The following is a 24793-nucleotide window of genomic DNA, read 5'->3' as shown; positions in this document are numbered from 1 at the left end:
GCCTATGGTATTTTCCAGGCAAAAGTGCTGGAGTGGATTGCCATTTCCTTCTCCAGGGGATCTTCCCGACCCAGGAATTGAACTCGGGTCTCCCGCATTGCAGGCAGACGCTTTACTGTCTGCGCCGTGAGGGAAGCCCAGTAGATTACAGTAGTTCCTTAAGTTTAACTTTTCTGGCAAGACACAAATTCTGAAAACGTGGGCCTCTGTGTATCACCATTTTATCACCCTCCACTCCTAGTTCTTTCCTGGTTCTATCACTCACTTAAATTCTGCATGGCATCCCTATGGGCTCCTGGAAGACCCGAGAACCAAGCATCCCTAGCCTCACCCGTCTGTCAGGTTCTGTCAAGCAGCCAGGGTAACGCAAAGGGTTAACGAGTGGTGAGCTGCAGAGCGGCAGGGAGCAAAGCCAATCATGTGTTTAAGCGGGCCCTTACGTCTGGTGTGGGCGGGGCCTTGACATAGCGTAAAAGGGAAGCGGCGGAAGCCAGGGGGTGAGAGGGCAGAGGGGGGTTAGAGGTTGCTAGGAGGCGGGACGTCTGGGAGAGCACAGGAGCTTTGTCCGTTTCTCCCTGCTCTTCTTTATCCGTAGGGATCGGTAGCTGCGGGGGCAGCCCGGGGCCTGGTGTATGGCCACGGAGTTACGGTGTCCGGACTCCATGCCCTGTCACAATCAGCAAGTAAACTCTGCCTCGACCCAAAACCCTGAGCCGCAGCAAGCTGGAGACCTGATCCTGGCCCACGCTGGGGGAAACAGCGATTCCGCGGCCACGCTGACTCTCCTCAGCGGGCACGCCCATTCTAGCGTACCGGCTGAGCTGGACCCTCAGGCCTCCGGCGGCGCCACCTTCAACTCAGAAAACAACGGTGGCACTGGCAACTATGACGCTCCAGCCAGCGATTCCCTCCTAGGGGACTGCGAAATCTCCCGGCAGATCGGGGCCCAGCTTAAGCTTCTGCCAATGAATGATCAGATCCGGGAGCTGCAGACTATCATCAGGGACAAGTAAGCCAGAGCGGAAGGGGTAGGGGAGGTGGAGGGTCTCGCGGGGGTGGGCAGGGATTGGAAGTGAAATTGGCTAAGGTTCTTGGCGTTGGGAAGCTGGTCTGTTGGGATCTTTTCTTTGAGGGGCGGTGTCACGTGACACAGGCCTTCTACTCTCTTTCCCAGTACTGGTGCTTAACGTCGCTTTGTGTAGGGAGGAAGCATTTTAGGTAACCTTCGGTTTCCTCTTTATCTCGAGTCATTCCTCAGTCATTCGAATGACTGATTCCTCATTCATTCGTTCGAATGACTGAATGACTGATTCCTCAGTCATTCGAATCAGGTGAACGTGCTATCTGCTCTGTGCCTCTTCACGTGGGCAGCAACAATTTCTGGGTTATGGGTTTACTACGTTGAACAGATACAGGGCAGATAGCGTAGCTCTTTCACTTCATAACGTTTAACAGATTCCCAAATTGTTTCCTTGTCTCCAGTTTTTCTTTCTTCTACATGTTCCCCCGAATTACTGAACAATTAATCTTCTTAATATACTGCTTTGATTAACTAACTGCCCTACTCAGCAGCCTTCTTTGGTTTCTCTGAGCCTACCAAATAAAGTCAGGATACTTAGATGGACATTAAGGCCCTTCTTCATGGTTCCTAGGAACAGTTCTGAAACAACATCCCAACTTCTGCTCGCACCTGGAATTCTCTTTACTTTTCCTCTGTGTGTTCAAATCCTACCTATTCTTCAACATTAAATGTCTACCTCTGCCAAGAAGCTTTCCTTCAATCATTCTTCCTTGCTAATCTTTCCTTTTTAATGCAAGATTCACCATCTGTTTTGTATGCTGTTGTTTTACTTTTATCTCACTTATTCAATTTTAAGCTACTTGAGGGCAGAAATTTTATCTTTTATATGTTTGAATTCCAGCTATGTCTTTCAAGCAATTGTCACTCAATTACTAAAAGTTCTTTGTAGCTCTTAAAGTTATATTTGTGAAAGTACTATTTAAGGGTTTTTAATTAATCAGTGTTGAAAATTGTGGTCTTGTGAACTAATAAAGTAGTGATCTTAAAAAGTAGGAGGCATAGATTTGGCAGTTGTGGTAGTGGGAACTGAAATAAAACTTATCTGTAAAAAAGAAAATAGGATGATTCTTGTTTCTATAGAGCAAGAGTTACTGACCTTGTGTCTTGGACCTTGTGTTGCACCTGTAGATGGGCTTCAGGGCTTTAGCAAACCTTCAGAAATTATCTGGCAAATGTTATTTGTATGTCTGTTTGTAATTTTTTAAAAATAACATCTTTATTGAGCTATATTTATGTACACACAGTACACCTTTTAAAGTGTACAATCCAATGGATTTAAAGTGTGTTCATTGCTTTGTAACCATCACCACATTAAATTTTAGAACGTTTTTATCACCTCAGTAAGAAAGCCCATACCCATGAGCAGTCACTCCCCATTTCCCTCCAACCTACCAAGAGCCCTAGACAATCACTAAACTACTTTGTCTCTACTGGTGTGCCTATTCTGGACATTTCATGTAAATGGAATCATACAACATGTGGCCTTTTGTGACTAGTTTCTTTTATTTAGCCTAGTGTTTTCAAGCTTTACCCATCTTCTATCAGTACACTATTTCTTTTTTGACTAAGTAATATTTCACTATTATGGATATACCACATTTTGTGTATCCATTCATCAGGTGATGGACATTTGGGTGGTTTGGTTTCCATTTTTTGGCTAATATGAATAATGCTACTATGAACATTTGCACATGTCTTTTTATGGGATGAGGATTCCTTTGCTTTCATCAGATTTCACAATTTTTATAAAACTTGGAGAGGTCATGGCATTCAGTATTCATATATGACTATATGACAGTATCAATACCTGATTTTATTTCGTTACTCAGAAAAGCCTGGGTGGTATAGTAAACCTGGGCATAAGCAAAATCTTTTTTTCTTTTTTTTCTTCTGAAATTTGGAGGGAGAGAGCAGGATCCAGAGTAATCTTAGGGAAAGATGCTTAGCATCTCTGTGCTTCAGCTTTATTATTTGTAAAATGAGTAAGTTCATAATATCTCATGAAACTCCAAGGAGGCTAAAGCAAGATACTGTCTATGAACATTTATTATAAATTCTGAAGAGCTATGTGCATTTGAGGCATTTTAAGCCTTGATGTTTAGATTTGTGCATGGTTCAGATTGCATAAGTGCTGGTTTTTTTAGCTATTAGGAAACAGTAAAAGGAATTTAACTGTGTGTAGAATTCACATTCTTTTTAAAAACTTTTTGTTGGAGTATAATTGCTTTACAATGTTGTGCTAGTTTCTACTGTACCACAAAATGAGTCAGTTATACATATACTTATATCCCCCTTTTTTTTTTAGTTTTTCTTCCTATTTAGGTCACCACAGAGCATTGAGTAGAGTTGCCTGTGCTACATAGTAGGTTCTCATTAATTATCTATTTTGTACATCAGTTCAGTTCAGTCGCTCAGTCGTGTCCAACTCTTTGCGACACCATGAATCGCAGCACGCCAGGCCTCCCTGTCCATCACCATCTCCTGGAGTTCACTCAAACTCACGTCCATCAAGTCGGTGATGCCATCCAGCCATATCATCCTCTGTCGTCCCCTTCTCCTCCTGCCCCCAATCCCTCCCAGCATCAGAGTCTTTTCCAATGAGTCAACACTTCGCATGAGGTGGCCAAAGTACTGGAGTTTCAGCTTTAGCATCGTTCCTTCCAAAGAAATCCCAGGGCTGATCTCCTTCAGAATGGACTGGTTGGATCTCCTTGCAGTCCAAGGGACTCTCAAGAGTCTTCTCCAACACCACAGTTCAAAGGCATCAATTCTTTGGTGCTCAGCCTTCTTCACAGTCCAACTCTCACATCCATACATGACCACAGGAAAAACCATAGCCTTGACTAGACGAACCTTTTTTGGCAAAGTAATGCCTCTGCTTTTGAATATGCTATCTAGGTTGGTCATAACTTTCCTTCCAAGGAGTAAGCGTCTTTTAATTTCATGGCTGCAGTCACCATCTGCAGTGATTTTGGAGCCCCCCCAAAATAAAGTCTGACACTGTTTCCACTGTTTCCCCATCTATTTCCCATGAAGTGATGGGACCAGATGCCATGATCTTCGTTTTCTGAATGTTGAGCTTTAAGCCAACTTTTTCACTTTCTACTTTCACTTTCATCAAGAGGCTTTTTGAGTTCCTCTTCACTTTCTGCCATAAGGGTGGTGTCATCTGCATATCTGAGGTGATTGATATTTCTCCCGGCAATCTTGATTCCAGCTTGTGTTTCTTCCAGTCCAGCATTTCTCATGATGTACTCTGCATATAAGTTAAATAAGCAGGGTGACAATATATAGCCTTGACGTACTTCTTTTCCTATTTGGAACCAGTCTGTTGTTCCATGTCCAGTTGTGATTGTTACTTCCTGACCTGCATACAGATTTCTCAAGAGGCAGGTCAGGTGGTCTGGTATTCCCATCTCTTTCAGAATTTTCCACAGTTTCTTGTGATCCACAGAGTCAAAGGCTTTGGCATAGTCAATAAAGCAGAAAGAAATGTTTTCCTGGAACTCTCTTGCTTTTTCGATGATCCAGCAGATCTTGGCAATTTGATCTCTGGTTCCTCTGCCTGTTCTAAAACCAGCTTGAACATCTGGAAGTTCACGGTTCACGTATTGCTGAAGCCTGGCTTGGAGAATTTTGAGCATTACTTTACTAGCGTGTGAAATGAGTGCAATCGTGCGGTAGTTTGAGCATTCTTTACCATTGCCTTTCTTTGGGATTAGAATGAAAATGTACCTTTTCCAGTCCTGTGGCCACTGCTGAGTTTTCCAAATTTGCTGGCATATTGAGTGCAGCACTTTCACAGCATCATCTTCCAGGATTTGAAATAGCTCAACTGGAATTCCATCACCTCCACTAGCTTTGTTCGTAGTGATGCTTTCTAAGGCCCACTTGACTTCACATTCCAGGATGTCTGGCTCTAGGTCAGTGATCACACCATCGTGATTATCTGGGTCGTGAAGATCTTTTTTGTACAGTTCTTCTGTGTATTCTTGCCACATCTTCTTAATATCTTCTGCTTCTGTTAGGTCCATACCATTTCTGTCCTTTATTGTGCCCATCTTTGCATGAAATGTTCCTTTGGTATCTCTGATTTTCTTGAAGAGATCTGTAGTCTTTCCCGTTCTGTTGTTTACCTCTATTTCTTTGCATTGATTGCTGAAGAAGGCATTCTTGTCTCTTGCTATTCTTTGGAACTCTGCATTCAGATGCTTATATCTTTCCTTTGCTCCTTTGCTTTTCGCTTCTCTTCTTTTCACAGCTATTTGTAAGGCCTCCCCAGACAGCCATTTTGCTTTTTTGCATTTCTTTTCCACGGGGATGGTCTTGATCCCTGTGTCCTGCACAGTGTCACGAACCTCATTCCATAGTTCATCGGGCACTCTATCAGATCTAGGGCCTTAAATCTATTTCTCACTTCCACTGTATGATCATAAGGGATTTGATTTAGGTCATACCTGAATGGTCTAGTGGTTTTCTCTACTTTCTTCAATTTAAGTCTGAATTTGGCAATAAGGAGTTCATGATCTAAGCCATAGTCATCTCCTGGTCTTGTTTTTGCTGACTGTATAGAGCTTCTCCATCTTTGGCTGCAAAGAATATAATCAGTGTGATTTTGGTGTTGACCATCTGGTGATGTCCATGTGTAGAGTCTTCTCTTGTGTTGTTGGAAGAGGGTGTTTGTTATGATCATTGCATTTTCTGGGCAAAACTCTATTAGTCTTTGCCCTGCTTCATTCCATATTCCAAGGCCAAATTTACCTGTTACTCCAGGTGTTTCTTGACTTCCTACTTTTGTACATAGTAGTGTATAAATGTCAATCCCAGTCTCCCACTTTCTCCCACCCTCCCTTCCCCAGTTGGTATTGATAAGTTTGTTCTCTACATCTGTGTCTCTATTTCTGCTTTGCAAATAATCAAAGCTACAGTAATCAAGGCAGTATGGTACTGGTACAAAAACAGAAATATAGATCAATGGAACAGAATAGAAAGTGCAGAGAAAAACTCATGCACCAATGGTCAAGTAACCTGTGACAAAGGAGGCAAGATTATACAGTGGAGAAAAGACAGTTTTTTCAGTAAGTGGTGCTAGCAAAACTCTACTGCTCCATGTAAAAGAATGAAATTAGAATACTCCATAACACCATGCACAAAAATAAACTCAAAATAGCTTAAAGACCTAAATGTAAGGCTGGACACTGTGAAACTCTTATAGGAAAATATAGGCAGAACACTCTAAGTTACACAGCAAGATCTTTTTTGACCCATCTCTTTAAGTAATGAAAATAAAAACAAAAATAAACAAATGGGACTTAATTGAATTTGAAAGCTTTGCATATCTGTAAAGCAATTTTCCTTCAGTTAAAAGAATTAAAAAAAAAAAACACTATGTCTGTGTTTCCATTGCTTCCCTGCAAATACTTTCATCAGTATCGTCTCTCTACATTCCATGTACATTAATATACAATATTTATCTTTCTCTTTCCGACTTACTTCACTCTGTATAATAGGCTCTAGGTTCATCTACCTCATTAGAACTGACTCAAATGCATACCTTTTTATGGCTGAGTAATATTCCATTGTATATATGTACCACAGCTTCTTTATCCATTCATCTGTCGATGGACATCTAGGTTGCTTCCATGTTCTAGCTATTGTAAATAGTGCTGCAGTGAACATTGGGGTACATGTGTTTTTTTCAATTTTGTTTTCCTTAAAGTATATGCCTAGGAGTTGGTTGATGGGTTATATGGGCTCAGTAAAGGACAGAAATGGTATGGACCTAACAGAAGCAGAAGATATTAAGAAGAGGTGGCAAGAATACACAGAAGAACTGTACAAAAAAGGTCTTCACGACCCAGATAATCACGATGGTGTGATCACTGACCTAGAGCCAGACATCCTGGGATGCAAAGTCAAGTGGGCCTTAGGAAGCATCACTACAAACAAAGCTAGTGGAGGTGATGGAATTCCAGTTTAGCTATTTCAAATCCTAAAGATGATGCTGTGAAAGTGCTGCACTCAATATGCCAGCAAATTTGGAAAACTCAGCAGTGGCCACAGGACTGGAAAAGGTACATTTTCATTCCAATCCCAAAGAAAGGCAATGCCAAAGAATGCTCACACTACTGCACAATTGCACTCATCTCACATGCTAGTAAAGTAATGCTCAAAATTCTCCAAGCCAGGCTTCAACAATGCATGAACTGTGAACTTCCAGATGTTCAAACTGGTTTTAGAAAAGGCAGAGGAACCAGAGATCAAATTGCCAAGATCTGCTGGATCATCGAAAAAGCAAGAGAGTTCCAGAAAATCATCTATTTCTGCTTTATTGACTATGCCAAAGCCTTTGACTGTGTGAATCACAATAAACTGTGGAAAATTCTGAAAGAGATGGGAATACTAGACCACCTGATCTGCCTCTTGAGGAAGCTGTATGCAGGTCAGGAAGCAACAGTTAGAACTGGACATGGAACAACAGACTGGTTCCAAATAGGAAAAAGAGTACGTCGAGGCTGTATATTGTCACTGTGCTTATTTAACTTATATACAGAGTACATCACACGAAATACTGGGCTGGATGAAGCACAAGCTGAAATCAAGATTGCCGGGAGAAATATCAATAACCTCAGATATGCAGATGACACCACCCTTATGGCAGAAAGTGAAGAGGAACTAAAAAGCCTCTTGATGGAAGTGAAAGTGGAGAGTGAAAAAGTTGGCTTAAAGCTCAACTTTCTGAAAACAAAGACCATGGCATCTGGTCCCATCACTTCATGGCAAATAGATGGAGAATCAGTGGAAACTGTGGCAGACTTTATTTTTTTGAGCTCCAGTATTACTGCAGATGGTGACTGCAGCCTTGAAATTAAAAGACGCTTACTCCTTGGAAGAAAAGTTATGATCAACCTAGACAGCATATTCAAAAGCAGAGACATTACTTTGCCAACAAAGGTCCATCTAGTTAAGGCTATGGTTTTCCCATTAGTCATGTAGGGATGTGAGAGTTGGACTATAAAGAAAGTTGAGTACGGAAGAATTGATGCTTTTGAACTGTGATGTTGAAAAGACTCTTGAGAGTCCCTTGCACTACAAGGAGATCCAACCAGTCCATCCTAAAGGAAATCAGTCCTGAATATTCACTGGAAGGACTGAAACTGAAACTCCAGTACTTTGGCCACCTGATGAGAAGAGCTGAATCATTTGAAAAGACCCTGATTCTGGGAAAGATTGAAGGCGGGAGGAGAAGGGGACGACAGAGGATGAGATCATTGGATGGCATCACCGACTCAATGGATGTGAGTTGGAGTAAACTCTGGGAGTTGGTGGTGAACAGGGAGGCCTGGCATGCTGCAGTCCATGGGGTCACAAAGAGTCGGACACGACTGAGCGACTGAACTAACTAATGATGGGTTTTTTCCTAGTGTTTTTTTTTTTTTTTTTAGGAATCTCCGTACCTTCTTCCATGGTGGCTATATCAATTTACATTCCCACCAACAGTGCGAGAGAGTTCGGTTTTCTCCACACCCTCTCCAGGATATACTGTTTGTAGACTTTTTAATAATGGCCATTCTGACCTGTATGAGGTGATATCTCATTGTAGTTTTGATTAGCATTTCTCTAATAATGAGTGATGTTGAGCATCTTTTCATGTGTTTGTTAGCCATCTGTGTGTCTTTGGAGAAATGTCTGTTAAGGTTCTTTTCCCACTTTTTGATTGGGTTGTTTGTTTTTCTGTTATTGGCTTGTATGAACTGCTTATATATTTTGGAAATTAATCTTTTGTCAGTTGTTTCATTTGCTATTATTTTCTCCCATTCTGTGGGTTGTCTTTTCATCTTGTTTACAGTTTCCTTTGTTGTGCAAAAGCTTTTAAGTTTAATTAGGTCCCACTTATTTATTTTTGTTTTCATTTCCATTACTCTAGGTGGTGGGTCCTAGAGGATCTTGCTTTGATTTATGTCATTGAGTGTTCTGCCAATGTTTTCCTCTAAGAGTTTCATAGTTTCTGGTCTTATATTTAGGTCTTGGTACTGATGAAATTATTTGCAGGGCAGTGATGGAGACACAGACATAGAGAACAGACTTATGAACATGGAGGCAGGGGGAGGAAGAAGAGGGTGGGATGTATAGAGACAATAACATGGAAACTTACATTACCATATGTAAAATATATAGCCAATGGGAATTTGCTGTATGACTCAGGAAACTGGAACAGGGGGTCTGTAACAACCTAGAAGGGTGGGATGAGGGGGGAGATGGGAGGGAGGTTCAAGAGGGGGGGAACATATGGCTGATTCATGTTGATGTTTGGTGGAAACCAACAAAATTCTGTAATTATCCTTCAATTAAAAAATAAATTACAAGAAAAAACTTTCGTACAGCAAAGGTAACCATAAACAAAATGAAAGACAACCAGAATGGGAGAAAATATTTTCAACAAAGCAATCAACAAGGGATTAATCTCCAAAATATAGAACTCACATTCTTATTAAAAAAAAAAAAAAAAAAAAACACGGAGAGAGCCTAGATAATTTTTATCCTGCTATGATACAGAATAGAAAAACTCACTACAATTTTTGATAACCAATTGATGCTAATTTTGATAACTAATTGACATGGAAGCCTGTCATGCTGCAGTCTGTGGGATCATAAAGAGTTGGACACGACTGAGCGCCTGAACTGAACTGGATCAATGTTTAGTTATTTAGAATGGAGACACTTAGTTTTGTTTTTGTTACTCAAATCTGTTTGTTAATAGAGGCCTCTGTTCCTTTATCTTCAAAAATTGGTATCCTCTCACACAAAGAGGATCTGTTGTTTCATCCCCTTTGGGGGACTGGTGTAGAGTGCTGGTGGTTAAAGCAGCTATATTTACATGGCTATAGTTATCGTACCTATCACAGTCTGTCTTCCTTGGACCCTTATGCTCTTCTCTATTTTGATGTGACATTATGTATATGCACTATGGAACTGTCTCATGATGGAAGCCATTGGAGTACTTGTTATTCCTTTTATTGTTCCTGGTCCTTAGTATCTATTTACTGAAGGAATTGCTTTCTAAATTGACTTTGGCATGAAGAAATGGAGTTGAATAAGAGGACTGCATGTTGTAAATACATAAAGCAGGTAATGTTGAGAACATTGCACTGATTTTAAATGTGTTTATTTTTTTGAACTGCACAGTATTTGCAACATAATATGTTGGTTGTATTATTGAATTTCAAAGAAATGGTTTTCTGAGTATCCAGTAATCTAAATATCAAATGATCAGATAATTTACTCAGTCACACAGGTGTCACTGGTGAACTCAGAAAGAAACAACTGCTTCATTTACAGTTTTTGTTGCTGCAATGGATTTAAACCACACATCCTTCCCTTTCTGCCTCCTTTATATATTAAACGCAGCAAAATCTGAGTGTAATGCACAGTTCGCTTGAACATAGTTGATGACTTCATATATAAGGCAGTGCAGTGTATTGAAAAGATCACCCCCTGCACTGCCGTTGTTGTTGTTGTTGGTTTTCGTCTCCTGAAACATTAAAGTAAAGCTGTTTCATGAACTATTGCATGTTTCCTGTATATTTGCCCTCAAAGGGATTTTGCCATGGCAGCAGGCAGCTTGGATGAAAGTTGAACAATCTTATTTTAGTCCATGAAATAGCATTAAAGAAGGAGCGCATTCAGCCTTGTGGACTTTTTTAGTCACCTGATGGGAAGACCGTTAACCTCAGGATGGATGAACATCCTGTGCAGCCATAATATGAAGGCAGCTTGATGTGATTTGAGTCATTTGTCTTGGTAATGTTCTTAACCAATGCTGTTCATTTGAATTGCTTGGGGAGTCTTTTTTTTTTTTTTGGAACCCATCCTTAGAGTTGAATAGTAGTTGGGTGGAATCTGAGTGCTTGTAGCTTTTAAGATACCACATGTGTTTGTGCTGTACTCAGTCTGGGCCACTGACCATGGGAGAATGGCTATTCTCCCTCGTATTGTGATTTCACTGGTTTTGGTTGTGGGGTATAGGCTGAACCAGGGATTCTAAATTGCACAGAGCCAGCCTAGAGAGCCTGGCCTGCCATCACCCTGAGACTGGAGAAATCTCAGAACCCCTTCAACTTGTACAAAACCAAAAAGTCAATCACAGAAAACACTGTGACCTACAAGTTATTTAAATCATGGACATGATTTTGGTTTTCTGTGTGAATTTTCTAACTGGCTTAAGGCCAGGAGTGAGGATGTTGCTTCTTTATACATGTCTCTGTTGTATTTTCCAATGCTGGAAAAGACTGATGCTGGGAAAGATAGAAGGCAGGAGGAGAAGGGGATGACAGAGGATGAGATGGTTGGATGGCATCACCAGCTCAATGGACATGAGTTTGAACGAACTCCGGGAAATAGTGAAGGACAGGGAAGCCTAGTGTGCTGCAGTTCATGGCGTCACAAAGAGTCGGACACAACTGAGCTACTGAACAACTTATTTTTCTACCTGATCTCAAATGTTTGCATTGAACTCTGCCTTGAGGTGTGAATAAATAATGCCACTGTTTTATGAGATTCTTAAGGCTCTAAAGAGCTGTGGTCCTGATGACTTGTATTTGGCAGGTAGCACTCTAAAAACTATTTTTTGTTTTTGTTTTTCACATCAGATTAGGTTTGCTCCAAGACTGGGTTTTTTTTGTTGTTGTTGTTTTGTTTTGTTTTTGAGGGGGAAGGGAGGAGGAGGAAAATAATTTCTAAATCATCTGCATACCATGACAAACATTGGAGCTATTCTTTTTGAATGATAACATAAAAAAGTAGCTATGGTAGTAGAGCTTGCTCTTCCTGATGGCTCAGTGGTAAAGAATCTACCTGCAGTGTAGGAGCGAAGATTTGATCCCTGGGTTGGGAAGATCCCCTGGAAGAGGGCATGGCAACCCACTCCAGTATTCTTGCCTGGAGAATCCCCATGGACAGAGGAGCCTACCAGGTTATAGTCCATGGGGTTGCAAGAGTGGGACATGATTTGGTGACTAAACTACCACAACCACCATGGAAGTAGAGCTTATGTTTTTTGGATCTTCCACTAAACATTAACTCTTAGTGAAACAGTTTTTTGGTTTAAACTTGCCAGAAAAGCTTCTATTTTTACTTCCCTTTAACCTGTTGCTTAAACAAAAACAAACAAGATCATATTGGGCTAAAACTGAGTCCGAATTAGTTCTTCCTCCTTAGCTTAGGTTGCTCGGTAAATACAGGACTCCCAGTTAAATTTGAGTTCAGATAAACAGTGAATACTTTTTCTTAGTATAAATATATCCTAAACACTGTATGTGACACACTTCTGAAATACAAATTTAGCTGGGTGTCCTGTATTTTTATTTGCTAAATGTGGCAACTTTATGCCCAGACTTAACTTCTCCCACAGCAAATGCTAAAGGCAATCCTTGTGTATAATCCTCATTTTCAAAAATAGTACCTAATTCAATACTTCTAGGGTTTGATTTATTTTTTTTACTTATTTTGAATCTTTTTTTGTATTTACGGGGTTTGATTTAAATTAAATTGTTTTTTAAGTTATGAGTGACAGGTTTTAATTTAATCATTTGAATAAGGTGTATTCTTGTATTAACCTTAATTATATATCCTTTATATTCACAAAGAAGGGCAATGCCAAAGAGTGTTCAAACTACCACAAAATTGCACTCACTTCACATGCTAACATAGCAATGCTCAAAATTCTCCAAGCCAGGCTTCAATAGTACATGAATCGAGAACTTCCAGATGTTCAAGCTGCATTTAAAAAAGGCAGAGGAACTAGAGGTCGAACTGCCAACATCTGTTGGATCATAGAAAAAGCAAGAGAATTCCAGAAAAACATCTACTTCTGCCTCATTGACTGTGCTAAAGCCTTTGACTGTGTGGATCACAACAAACTGGAAAATTCTTAAAGAGATGGGACCTTACCTGCCTCCTGCAAAACCTATATGCAGGTCAAGAAGCAACTATTAGAACCGGACATGGAACAATGGACTGATTCCAAATTGGGAAAGGAGTATGTCAAGGCTGTATAATGTCACCCTGCTTATTTAACTTATATGCAGAGTACATCATGTGAAATGCCAGGCTGGATGAAGCACAAGCTGAAATCAGGATTGCCAGGAGAAGTATCAATAACCTCATATGCAGATGACACCACACTTATGGCATAAATCTAAGAACTAAAGAGCCTCTTGAGGAGAGTGAAAAAGCTGGCTGGCTTAAAACTCAGCATTCAGAAAACAAAGATCATGGCATCCGGTCCCATCACTTCATGGAAAGGAGATGGGGAAACAATGGAAACAGTGACAAATGTTATTTTTTGGGGGGCTCCAAAATCACTGCAGATGGTGACTGCAGCCATGACATTAAAGGACTCATACTCCTTGGAAGGAAAGCTATGACTAAGCTGGACAGCATATTAAAATGCAGACATTACTTTGCTGACAAAGGTCTGTCTGGTTAAAGCTATGGTTTTCCAGTAGTCATGTATGAATGTGAGAGTTGGACTATAAAGAAGGCTGAGTGCTGAAAAATTGATGCTTTTGAACTGTGATGTTGGAGAATACTCTTGTGAGTCCCTTGGACTGTAAGGAGATCAAACCAGTCAATCCTAAAGGAAATCAATCCTGAATATTCATTAGAAGGACTGATGCTGAAACTGAAACCAATACTTTGGCCACCTGATGCAAAGAACCAGCTAGAAAAGACCCTGATGCTGGGAAAGATTGAAGGCAGTAGAAGGGGATGACAGAGGATGAGATGGTTGGATAGCATCTCTGATTCAATGGATATGAGTTTGAGCAAGCTCCGGGAGATGGTGAAGGGCAGGGAAGCCTGGTGTGCTGCAGTCCATGGGGTTGTGAAGAGTTGGACATGACTGAGCGACTGAACAACAACAACAATAAACTCTTTACAAGCCGCATTATAATAGTAGCTTCTCCATCTTAAAAAGGAACATTTTAATGATTTGCCTGCCAGAATCTTTATTTCATTATTTGCATTGTATGTAAATGCCCATCTGATTCACAGGGAGATAAATATCATTAAAATACACCTAAAAACTGGTTACTTTTTAGTAAACATTCCCTTATTATAGCAAAATATAGATAATAGCTTTATTCAGGGACTTAGCTTCAGGCTGGGGAGAACCTTGGAATTCTTCATCTCTGTAAGCCTCTCTACTTTCATTACTAAAAAAGTGGTATTGATAATAGCAGACTCTACTTGTTAAGATTATATGAGGATTAGATCAGATAATGTATCAAAAGTGCTTAGTACTTAGCACCAAGGAAGCTTTTAACAAATGATGATCTGTGGGAAAGGGAATAATATATGTATATTACTGTTACCTGTTGTTACTTTTGGACCATTTAAGTAAATGCTTGTAAATAAATCTGTATGCTTGTGCGTGTGTGTACAGTTATTAAAATTATTTTTCTTATCAAGAGGTGAGGTTTTCAAGTTTATTTTGAACAGATAAGTAGCATGTAGTGATCAAATGGCAGTTTCTGCTCTAGAAATTGAAGTTGTAATTGCCCCAGGAAAGGATGTCTTCCAAAATACTAGAGAATTCCTCTAGTGGTGGTGGTAGTGGTAGTAGTAGTAGTAGCAGCAAGAGCAAAGTAGTTAGTAGTAGTAGTGAGGTCTAGTAAGAAGAGAGGAGAAGATCTCTACTTGAAGTCTTAATTTTTTCATATTATAAAACATTCCCCTCATAGTTCCATATATTGTGGATGATAAGTAAATACCTATTGGCCCATTTTGAAAGAAAGGTCAGAGATTTCTCCTGATTTCATCTTGGTTTGGGTCTGCTTTGAGATGTCCATGTTTTAAACTATATTCAATTACTGTAGCTTCCCTGGAAACTTTAAAGTGCTTTATACACTGTCTTAAGTAGGGAAGAGTCCGATTTGCCAAATCCACATTGAAGTGAGGATATGGTTTCTGGCGTGATTCTCATTCTTTTGTTGTTTCACTGTGAAATATATATATTTTTTAATGGTATCTTTGGCTTTCATTTTGTTACTACAGATGTGTGGCACTTTTGTTGGGCAAAGTGTCAGGATAAGTTGGCACTTTTCTCAGATATGGTTGTTGCTGCGAAGTCTTTTCAGTTGTGTCCAACTCTGTGCGACCCCGTAGCCGGCAGCCCACCAGGCTCCCCCGTCCCTGGGATTCTCCAGGCAAGAACACTGGAGTGGGTTGCCATTTCCTTCTCCAATGCATGAAAGTGAAAAGTGAAAGGGAAGTCGATCAGTCGTGTCCGACTCTTAGCGACCCCATGGACTGCAGCCTACCAGGCTCCTCCGTCCATGGGATTTTCCAGGCAAGAGTACTGGAGTGCGTTGCCATTGCCTTCTCCGGTCAGATATGGTTAGGTCTGCATTATTAATCCTATTTGGAGTTCACACAACTTAAAAGGTACTCAACATTAATTAGATTTCTGTGCTTTGAATTATGAGCGCCTGGATATCACTGTTTAAATATTTGAATATATTATACAATAATCCAGGGGTGTGTGTCAGTGTGTTTGTTGTTTTGTGATGATCTTGTATTAGATTTTATTTGGGAAAGTTATCAGATACAAAATGATTAAAATGTCTCTCAAAACTTTGTTTACAGTATCACAGATTTTTTTAAAGAATGGTTTTGAGACAGAGGTGAATAGAGTTATGATTTGAAACCAAGTATATGGAGTGAATAAGACCTGGGATCTGGTTTACATTAAAACATCTTTATTAACACATACTTTAGTCCAGTGTTGGGTCTAAAGTAGAGGCCTAGAGATTATATGCAACTTGATTTATCTAACAGGAAATATCTGCTTAATGAAACTCTGGTGTTAACAATGTAAAGGATTTAGATGTGGATATTGAAGAACACTGTGGGTTTTGTTCAAAATGCAACCAATTTACTGTATTCTAGCTTTACTTTAATTTCTAAATTGATTCAAAGTGAATGGAATGAGTCTGAAGTCTGTCAAAAACAGCAGTGTATAGGTTAGTAATTACTGTTTATAGTGGGATGACTGAGTTTTACTGGAAGTTAAATAACTATCAAGAGATGATAGTTCTTATTAGGTTCTCACATCATGTACTTTTTTTGGAATGTAGAGAAATGTTTATCATGCAAAAGTTGTCAACTGAAGCTGATATTTTTAAGGAGAATGTGAAGATGTTAAAATGTTTCATTCTAAAGTAAAATAATGAATTTGAACAACTCCAATCTCTTAACCTAATATAACTTTTCTTTGTAATATATTTATGTGTAACTGATCAGAAATTAAAGACAAGTATTTCAGGTGTGTTCTCAAAATATATTACTGGATATTTTTTTAAGACTTTTCTTAAAGAATCCAGACTTTCCTACCTTATTGAAAAACTGTGTTCTGGCTGTTTAGACAAGTTTATGTAGGTCTACCAAACAGGGTAGTAGTCTTCAGTATTTTCTTTTGTGTGTGTGTGTGGTTCACTGACTTTTACTTCTTTGACAAGCATGTTGTGAAGACTTATTATAGAAATGAAAGGTGCTGATGTAATCGTATATTTTCATTCGAAAACTGCAATACATAAAATAAAGCCTGTTTTATTTATTTATTTATTTTGGTTGTGCTGGATCTTCGTTGCTATGTAGGCTTTTTTCTAGTTGCAGTGAGTGGAGGCTACTCTGTAGCTGCCATGTGGGGGTTTCTCATTACAGTGGCTTCTCTTGTTGTGGAGCATGCGCTCTAGGGTGTGTGGGCTTCAGTAGTTGTGGCACATTGGCTCAGTAGTTGTGGCTGCTGGGCTCTGGAGCACAGGCTCAATAGTTGTGGCACATGGGCTTAGTTACTCCACTACATGTGGGATCTTCCTGGATCAGGGACTGAACTGGTGTTTCCTGCACTGGCAGGCAGTTCTTTACCACTGGGCCACCAGGGGAGCCCCTAAAGCCTGTTTTAAATGAGCTCTCTGTGTATAGTCATGTGGATAGAGTTTTCTGAGTTTAGGGAGTATTTATATATAAAGAATACAGACCTAGATGTATATTCTTGCTATATTTTAGAGAGTTAGTATCTGTAATAATGAAAGAACTGTGGTTACTCTAAGAAACCTAACTCCATTTGTGTAAGGGATATTTCATTGCTTTTTCCTGTCAGAGAAATAAATGCAGCTTGAAAAAGAGTTGTGATTAATGGTATACTGAGATAATATATGCTCGCATATGCCATTTTGATGCTATGTTGGGGAATATTTTAGGTATGCAATGGGCAGGCAGATGGGGATTATTACGTATATAAACTGTAAATCAGTCAGATGATTTAAGTTACATGAGAGAAGGAGAAGGAACAATAATACATTTTTACAAAAGAAAAAAATGTCAGCCTTATAACATTTCCCTTTTGGCTGTTTTAACAGTTTGTGGGTGGGTGCAACCTTGGGTTATTATTACTTGGGTACCTCAGGATCTGAAAATACTGACCAGAAGGAATTGTACAGGAAATTGGTAGAAAGATCTATGGAATAAGCTATTTGATTGAAAAATGGAACAATTTATCAATAGTTTGCAAAAGAGGTCTTGTTAATTAGGTTATGTGTTCTTGGAAGCAATAACAAAAATAGAGGATTAACTTGTTTGTACAGTTCTCATTCCAGAAAGAATTAGAGGCAAAGTAGATGGTTACTTATGTTGGTAATAAGCATTTTAAATTGGGATGAATGGTGCGTGAGAATGGGGAGAACCTGGTTTTCTTACTGCAATTTTTTTTTCTTAACTTAAGCTCTGGATATGCTGCCATTTTCCAGGAGGAACTTGTTCATCTCCTGGTTGAAGAGTATATACTTGAGCAGTTCAGTGGGAGACTACATGATCTTTTCAATTTCTGTCTCTAATGATATCAGATGAGCATTTTCAATAATATCAAGTCATTCCATTTAGGTTCCTGTATCCTAGTGAAAAATATCATGTCTCAATAATAGTCTATTACAGGTAAGCTTTTATCATGTAATAGGTTTTAATATCTGTGTTACTGTATATATGTTAAGTAATATTTCACTTTAAAGCTCTAATCTAGACTAAAACTTGTACTTTTTTTTTTAGGACAGCCAGTAGAGGGGACTTCATGTTTTCTGCGGATCGTTTGGTAGGTGGATGGAGGTTTTCAATCTTCATTTCATTGTTGTTCCTAGTGTTACAATCATAGTAGCCCAAGGGGCTTTTTGTTTGAGAACATTCTGAGGTTGAGAGAGATGGTACCAAGTAACATCTTGCTAGACTTTGCAAGTGTTGTTTCTACTCTTTCATTAAAACTCTGCCTCAGTTCCATTCACCTCAAATCATTGTCTACGAACTCACTGTCTATAGTTCTGATGTACCACTACTTTTCAAGTGGATCTTGGTAACTTGATCCTCAGTCTTAAGTACCTCTTCTTAGGTCAGTGAAGTGAAGTAAATTAAAAGGAAACCAAAGATGTAAAGAGACCTAGTAGTTACCCTTGTGGTGTCCATAGAATGCACAGAAGCTAATAGCTATCTTATAGTTTACATGGGGATGGATATCTATCTTGCCTCTTATTTTCTGTAGTATCTTCACATGTGGATACTGTCTACACGTAGGGAATTCCTGTTAAGAATTGACCAAGCCCAATTCTGTTTAGCTAGTGTCATCTGAGAGGATCTCAGGCCAAACTGGGCTGTCTTAGGTAAGCCCTGTTTACTTCTTGTGTGTATATCTAAGTTTGTTTCGTGCTTGGAATGAGGTTGACAGATGTTCTACTGTGGTTCCTAGTATTCATCACTTCGTGAAATATACATTGAACTCATGTGAGTCAGACACTGTGCCAGACTGTGTTGTAGGTGGGAGGAGATTCAGTGGTAAAGCATAAAGACATGGTCCCTGATCTTGTGTGGTTTACAGTATAAATACTATTCTCATTGTTTAGTCTGGGAAAGAAAGAAAAGTGACTTATTAAGCTTATAGTTATAACCAGATACTAGATAGTAGAAGATAGATTATTAAAGGGAATGTGATGATGTTGTATAGGGGGAGGTATGAAACTCTTCATTTGCATTTTTCCTAGGGAAGTCTTTATTCCAAAAGAGTATGGACAGCACATATTCTACTTTTGACTTTTATGTATTCTTGGTTCAAAGGCCACTTCTATTTGAGCTTCCAGGGACAGTAAAAATCCTTGGATTGCATCAAGATAAATGTAGTTGACATTCTTAGAGTGATAGGTTATTCTTTTTGCTTTTATCAAACCAAAGGGTTCAAGACAGTTGTGTCAGTGGCTGCTGTGGGGGGAAACAGAGATCTTGGTGTTCACTGATAGAAAATGATTTCTCTCTCTTTCTTCCTTTTGCTCTCCTTGTGCCATTTTCCTATAGAACATAGGAATTAAGATCATGGTTATTATCAAATGCTTGCTTGAAAGGGCAGGCATTATATCTTAGTCAAATGAGATAATAAGGACCCGGGGCAAAATTCACCTGAGTGGATGGTAATTTTGGACCTCTCTGTTCTCTGAAGTTAGATGTGAAGGTCCTGATATTGGGGGTGCGGGGTGTGGAAGGTCAGTTGTGGTTGTGGTAGGGACTGGAGCTGTTGAGGTTTCTGATGATGGGGATTTCTAGTATACTGTCTCTTCTAGCACAAGGGTCCTGTTATAGTTGACATTAATTCTGTCCTGAATTTGTCAGGATTGGCTTTCCTGGCACTCAGATTTTGAATTTTAACTCTTGAGAAGAGGTTAAACCCTTCTTCTGGTTTATGTTCTCCTGTAAATCTTGGACACACTAATTCTTGTCCCAAAGTTGGAGGAGATGGGCAGGTGGTAAGACTCTTTGGAGGAGTATTACTAGAAGGAAAACAAGGCTCTTCAAAGAAAATGATCCTCATCTTTCTTTGTACTTTGCTCATAAGAAACATTAATCTCTACAGATGGTGGTGGCTAGAGGTGAGTATGCACACACACACACACAGTATTCATGAGGTTCCTGGACCCTCTGGTACTCCAGGTTGACACAGTGCAGCCCATTTAACATTTATCATTTTAACAGCAGCAGGGTGTTTTGTTGTGATAACAGAGCATAGGGCTTGACATTTCTCCTTGCTGTTCTTAATCAGTAATGTAATACTGATTGGAGAAAATGTGCTCTACAGACTCAGCACTGCCTTTTTGTAGTGGCCTCTGGATGTTCATAGGAATATCTGATGGGTTTTGGAGGATATTCCTTGTAGTTCTGATGGATTCTTTGCTCTGTACACATTAAGATCATTAGGAGCCTTTTTTCTTTAAGCTGGGAAGTCCTAATACATTCAACTGTATCCTACTTCAAGCTCAGTAAATTGGTTCAGTTCCATCCACTCATTTATTTCCTCCTAAGAAATTCAGGATTTATTTCGCATCATGGTGGGCCTTTGTTAAAAAGCATCCAACTTAACAATTTCAAAGACTAAATAAGGCAAAGCAGTTCCCAGTGGGCACTATTTCCAGTTACCAGAAGTATATTATGTCCAAGTGTTCCAGCCATGACTCTTGCACTTGCTGTGGTTTTGCATTTCTCATAATATAGCCTGGACTAACTGAATGATAATCAGAAGGCATACTTGAGACTTTTAGTGACAATCACGTGCCTCACCAAGGTTGGATACCTAGCAGCAAGCAGCCTGACATTTGGTTCTATCTCTGAATCTAACAGAAAATCTAACAGGTCCAGAAAAACATCTACTTCTGCTTTATTGACTATGCCAAAGCCTTTTGACTGTGTGGATCACAAAAAAATGTGGAAAATTCTTCAAGGGATGGGAATACCAGACCACTTGACCTACCTCCTGAGAAATCTGTATGCAAGTCAAGAAACAACAGTTAGAACTGGACATGGAACAACAGACTGGTTCCAAATCAGGAAAGGAATATGTCAGGGCTGTATATTGTCACCCTGCTTATTTAATTTATATGCGGAGTATATCATGCAAAATTCTGGGCTGGATGAAGCATAAGCTGGAATCAAGATTGCTGGGAGAAATATCAATAACCTCAGATATGCAGATGACACCACCCTTATGGTAGAAAGCAAAGAGGAACTAAAGAGCCTCTTGATGAAAGTTAAAGTGGAGAGTGAAAAAGTTGGCTTAAAACTCAACATTCAGAAGGCTCAGATCATGGCATCTGGTCCCATCACTTCATGGCAAATAGATAGGGAAACTGGAAACAGTGAGAGACTATTTTTTGGGGCTCCAAAATCACTGCAGATGGCGACTGCAGCCATGAAATTAAAAGATGCTTGCTCCTTGGAAGGAAAGTTATGACCAACCTAGACAGCATATTAGAAAGCAGAGACGTTACTTTGCCAACAAAGCTCCATCTAGTCAAAGCTATGGTTTTTCTAGTAGTCATGTGTGGATGTAAGAGTTGGACTATAAAGAAGTCTGAGTGCCGAAGAATTGATGCTTTTGAACTGTGGTGTTGGAGAAGACTCTTGAGAGTCCCCTGGACTGCAAGGAGATCCAACCAGTCCATCCTAAAGGAAACCAGTCCTGAATATTCATTGGAAGGACTGATGCTGAAGCAGAAATTCCAATACTTTGGCCACCTGATGAGAAGAGCTGACTCATTTGAAAAGACCCTGATGCTGGGAAAGATTGAAGGTGGGAGGAGAAGGGAACAACAGAGGATGATATGGTGGATGACATCTCCGACTCAATGGACATGAGTTTGAGTAAACTCCAGGAGTTGGTGATGGACAGAGAGGCCTGGCATGCTGCAGTCCATGGGGTCACAAAGAGTAGGACACGACTGAGAGACTGAACTGAACTGAACTGAATCTAACACATGAGAGGGTCGCCCTTCCTACTGCTACTGCTAAGTCGCTTCAGTCATGTCCAACTCTGTGCGACCCCATAGATGGCAGCCCACCAGGCTCCCCGGTCCCTGGGATTCTCCAGGCAAGAACACTGGAGTGGGTTGCCATTTCCTTCTCCAATGCATGAAAGTGAAAAGTGAAAGGGAAGTCTCTCAGTCGTGTCCGACTCTTCGCGACCCCATGGACTGCAGTCCACCAGGCTCCTTTGTCCGTGGGATTTTCCAGGCAAGAGTACTGGAGTGGGGTGCCATTGCCTTCTCCGGCCCTTCCTACTACTGTAAGTTAAATCCTTGCCTAGTATGTTGCTGACTTTTGCCCGGTGTTAAACTCCTGAGGCTAACAGCTAACAGGAGATTCTTAGCAAATTCTCAAATTATTCTTCCTTTGACTCTCTAGATCAGACTTGTTGTGGAAGAGGGATTGAATCAGCTGCCATATGAAGAATGCATGGTGACCACTCCAACAGGTAATCAGGGCTGTTACTCTCATATTCTCATAAAAATTCTGTGGTGGAATTGGGGGAAAATGAGAAGAAAGCAGTCTGAGTAAATCAGTATGCAAAATGAGCCATCTGCATGGAGCTGTTCTTTTAAACAACTTATTAAATTTGGGGACATTTAGTAAAGAAATTTATGTGAATGACTTTTGTTCATAGCTTGTTTGTCAGTTTAAGTTAAAGGTTAATAAATATTCTTCAACATTCGGATGTTACCTTTGATGATGGCACATTGGGACCAGAGCTAAGAATTGCTGTCAGCTTACCTTCACCTTTGTGGGGAAGATGCTGGTGTTAACAAATGTGTGGGGTGGTTTAGCAATGGAAGCTCCAGGTAAAAAAGAAAAGTAAAAAAGAAAATAAAAACGATGAGGATTGGAGAAGAGTATTTAGATTTGTTCTGCTCTAACAGAGAACAGTCAAGGATCCCTATTTTAGGGATTTGAAATTCTGATATGGTTCTTTATTAAATAATGGAAACTGTTATATCCAAAGGTTGATTTTGTGAAAATTAGGGATTAACCTTGCTGCATCAAAATTGATACAAATTCAGTCTGAGATCAAGGCATGAATGTGTCTTGATAATTACTTCAGTCTTTCTCTTCTGCTTTTAAACACAGAATGCAGGTTAATAAAAGTGGACAGGAATAAGGAGGTTCTCTGCTGTGGCTCACAGCGGGCTCCTAGTTTGAATTTATGGGGTTTCTAGCATTCTTGGACAGAGAAGGCAATGGCACCCCACTCCAGTACTCTTGCCTGGAAAATCCCATGGATGGAGGAGCCTGGTAGGCTCCAGTCCATGGGGTCGCTAAGAGTCAGGCACGACTGAGCGACTTCACTTTCATGCATTGGAGAAGGAAATGGCAACCCACTCCAGTATTCTTGCCTGGAGAATCCCAGGGACAGAGGAGCCTGGTGGGCTGCTGTCTATGGGGTCGCACAGAGTTGGACACGACTGAAGCGACATAGCAGCAGCAGCAGCAACATTCTTGGAATGCAACAATTCTCCTCTAAATTCAATTTAAGAAACGTGTATGTAATTATCATAAGGCTTATTCCTGCTCGATGAAGTCTACCTCTCCCAATTATTCCCACAGGCTTCTTATGAAGAATTAACTATGAAAAATCATGACTCTTCCTATTGGTTTCACAGGGAACCTAAGATGTTATACAGTGTGTTTGGACAAGAGTTGTTCTGTGCCCATCTACTTTAAACCATAGATACTTTGTTAAATAAATAGTTGCTCCAATGATGAAAGATAAATTATTTGGTTTTATTCCCCAACAGGGTACAAGTATGAAGGCGTGAAATTTGAAAAGGGAAATTGTGGGGTCAGCATAATGAGAAGCGGTAGGTTTGTGTATGTGTGACTTTGTCTCTCTGCATTCTTAGATACAGTTGCTGTTTTCTGAGAGGCAGGCTTGTCTCCTGAGCTTAAATCTCACCACCTGTGTTTATCCTCATAGTGCCTTTGAATCATGGCCCATGTATTGCCGAGTTTGGCTAATTTTAATTGCAGAGCATCTTCCCTAGTGGTGTGTCCCCATGGGCAAGCCAGCTTTGAAAAATTCAGAGGAGAGTGGAAGAATAGGAGGATGTAATGATACTATCTTGGAGAGAATAGGGAAGCTTGAAGATTGATGGAGTATGTAATAGCACAAATTCAGACCTGTAGAACTTTGAGCACTCGACTAGAGAAAATCTTTGTTCTGGTTTTTAAATTTCTTTTGTGAGGAACAGTCCTACCCTGTCAGGAGCTGGACTGAATGGCTTGTTTAATATTTTTAGTTTTATGTTTGCTGAGTATGTGATTATGTAGGCAAAAGAACTTAACTGTGATTAAGTATTTCCAATTGCTAGTCTAATGTGTTTGTGTTTGAGTCCAACCAATTGCCCTTGTAAATTAACCTTTGTGCAGCAAAATCACATGCCTATAACTAGGACCTATACCTGTTACATGGGGATGATTATTTCCATTCAGTAACTTAATTCATTAATTATTCTTTGTACAAGATCCAGGGTATGGTAGAATGCCCACTTGCTTGCATTGGAAACAGATGGATTTTTTTCCCTTTGGCTGAACCTTGTGCATATGGGATCTTAGTTGCCCTGCCAGGGACTGAACCCATGCCCCCTGCACTGGGAGTGTGGAGTCTTAATCTCTGGACCACCAAGAAAGTCCCCGGATTTTTCTTTTTTCACATACAAACATTCCCATTGCTTCTCTGGCTATGAAGTTCTGTTTGTGAACAACTGGATATCTCAAATAAAATAGGAGCTTTAAGCTCCTTTTTTTAAAATAGAAAGTAGCTCTTAAGTAATGATAGGATTTTCAGAACAATGCTGT

At 39.9% G+C, this 24793-nt stretch overlaps 1 protein-coding gene across 2 annotated transcripts in view; it reads left to right on the top strand.

The window, feature by feature from the left end:
* The first annotated feature begins 497 nt into the window (after nucleotides 1-497).
* UPRT (uracil phosphoribosyltransferase homolog) overlaps nucleotides 498-24793 on the top strand; it is a 30192-nt gene continuing 5896 nt past the window's right edge. For both annotated transcript variants that reach the window (XM_070784897.1, XM_019956228.2), the window contains exons 1-4: nucleotides 498-1009; nucleotides 18185-18227; nucleotides 22346-22415; nucleotides 23734-23796. In XM_070784897.1, coding sequence (XP_070640998.1) covers nucleotides 633-1009; nucleotides 18185-18227; nucleotides 22346-22415; nucleotides 23734-23796 — 553 coding nt within the window. In that variant the 5' untranslated portion in view covers nucleotides 498-632. The remainder of the gene's footprint in view (nucleotides 1010-18184; nucleotides 18228-22345; nucleotides 22416-23733; nucleotides 23797-24793) is intronic.

Source organism: Bos indicus, chromosome X (genome assembly GCF_029378745.1).
Source record: "Bos indicus isolate NIAB-ARS_2022 breed Sahiwal x Tharparkar chromosome X, NIAB-ARS_B.indTharparkar_mat_pri_1.0, whole genome shotgun sequence".
NCBI classification, from domain to species: Eukaryota; Metazoa; Chordata; class Mammalia; order Artiodactyla; family Bovidae; genus Bos; species Bos indicus.
Note: the sequence above shows the minus strand (reverse complement) of the source record. Positions and strands in the feature narration are given on the sequence as shown.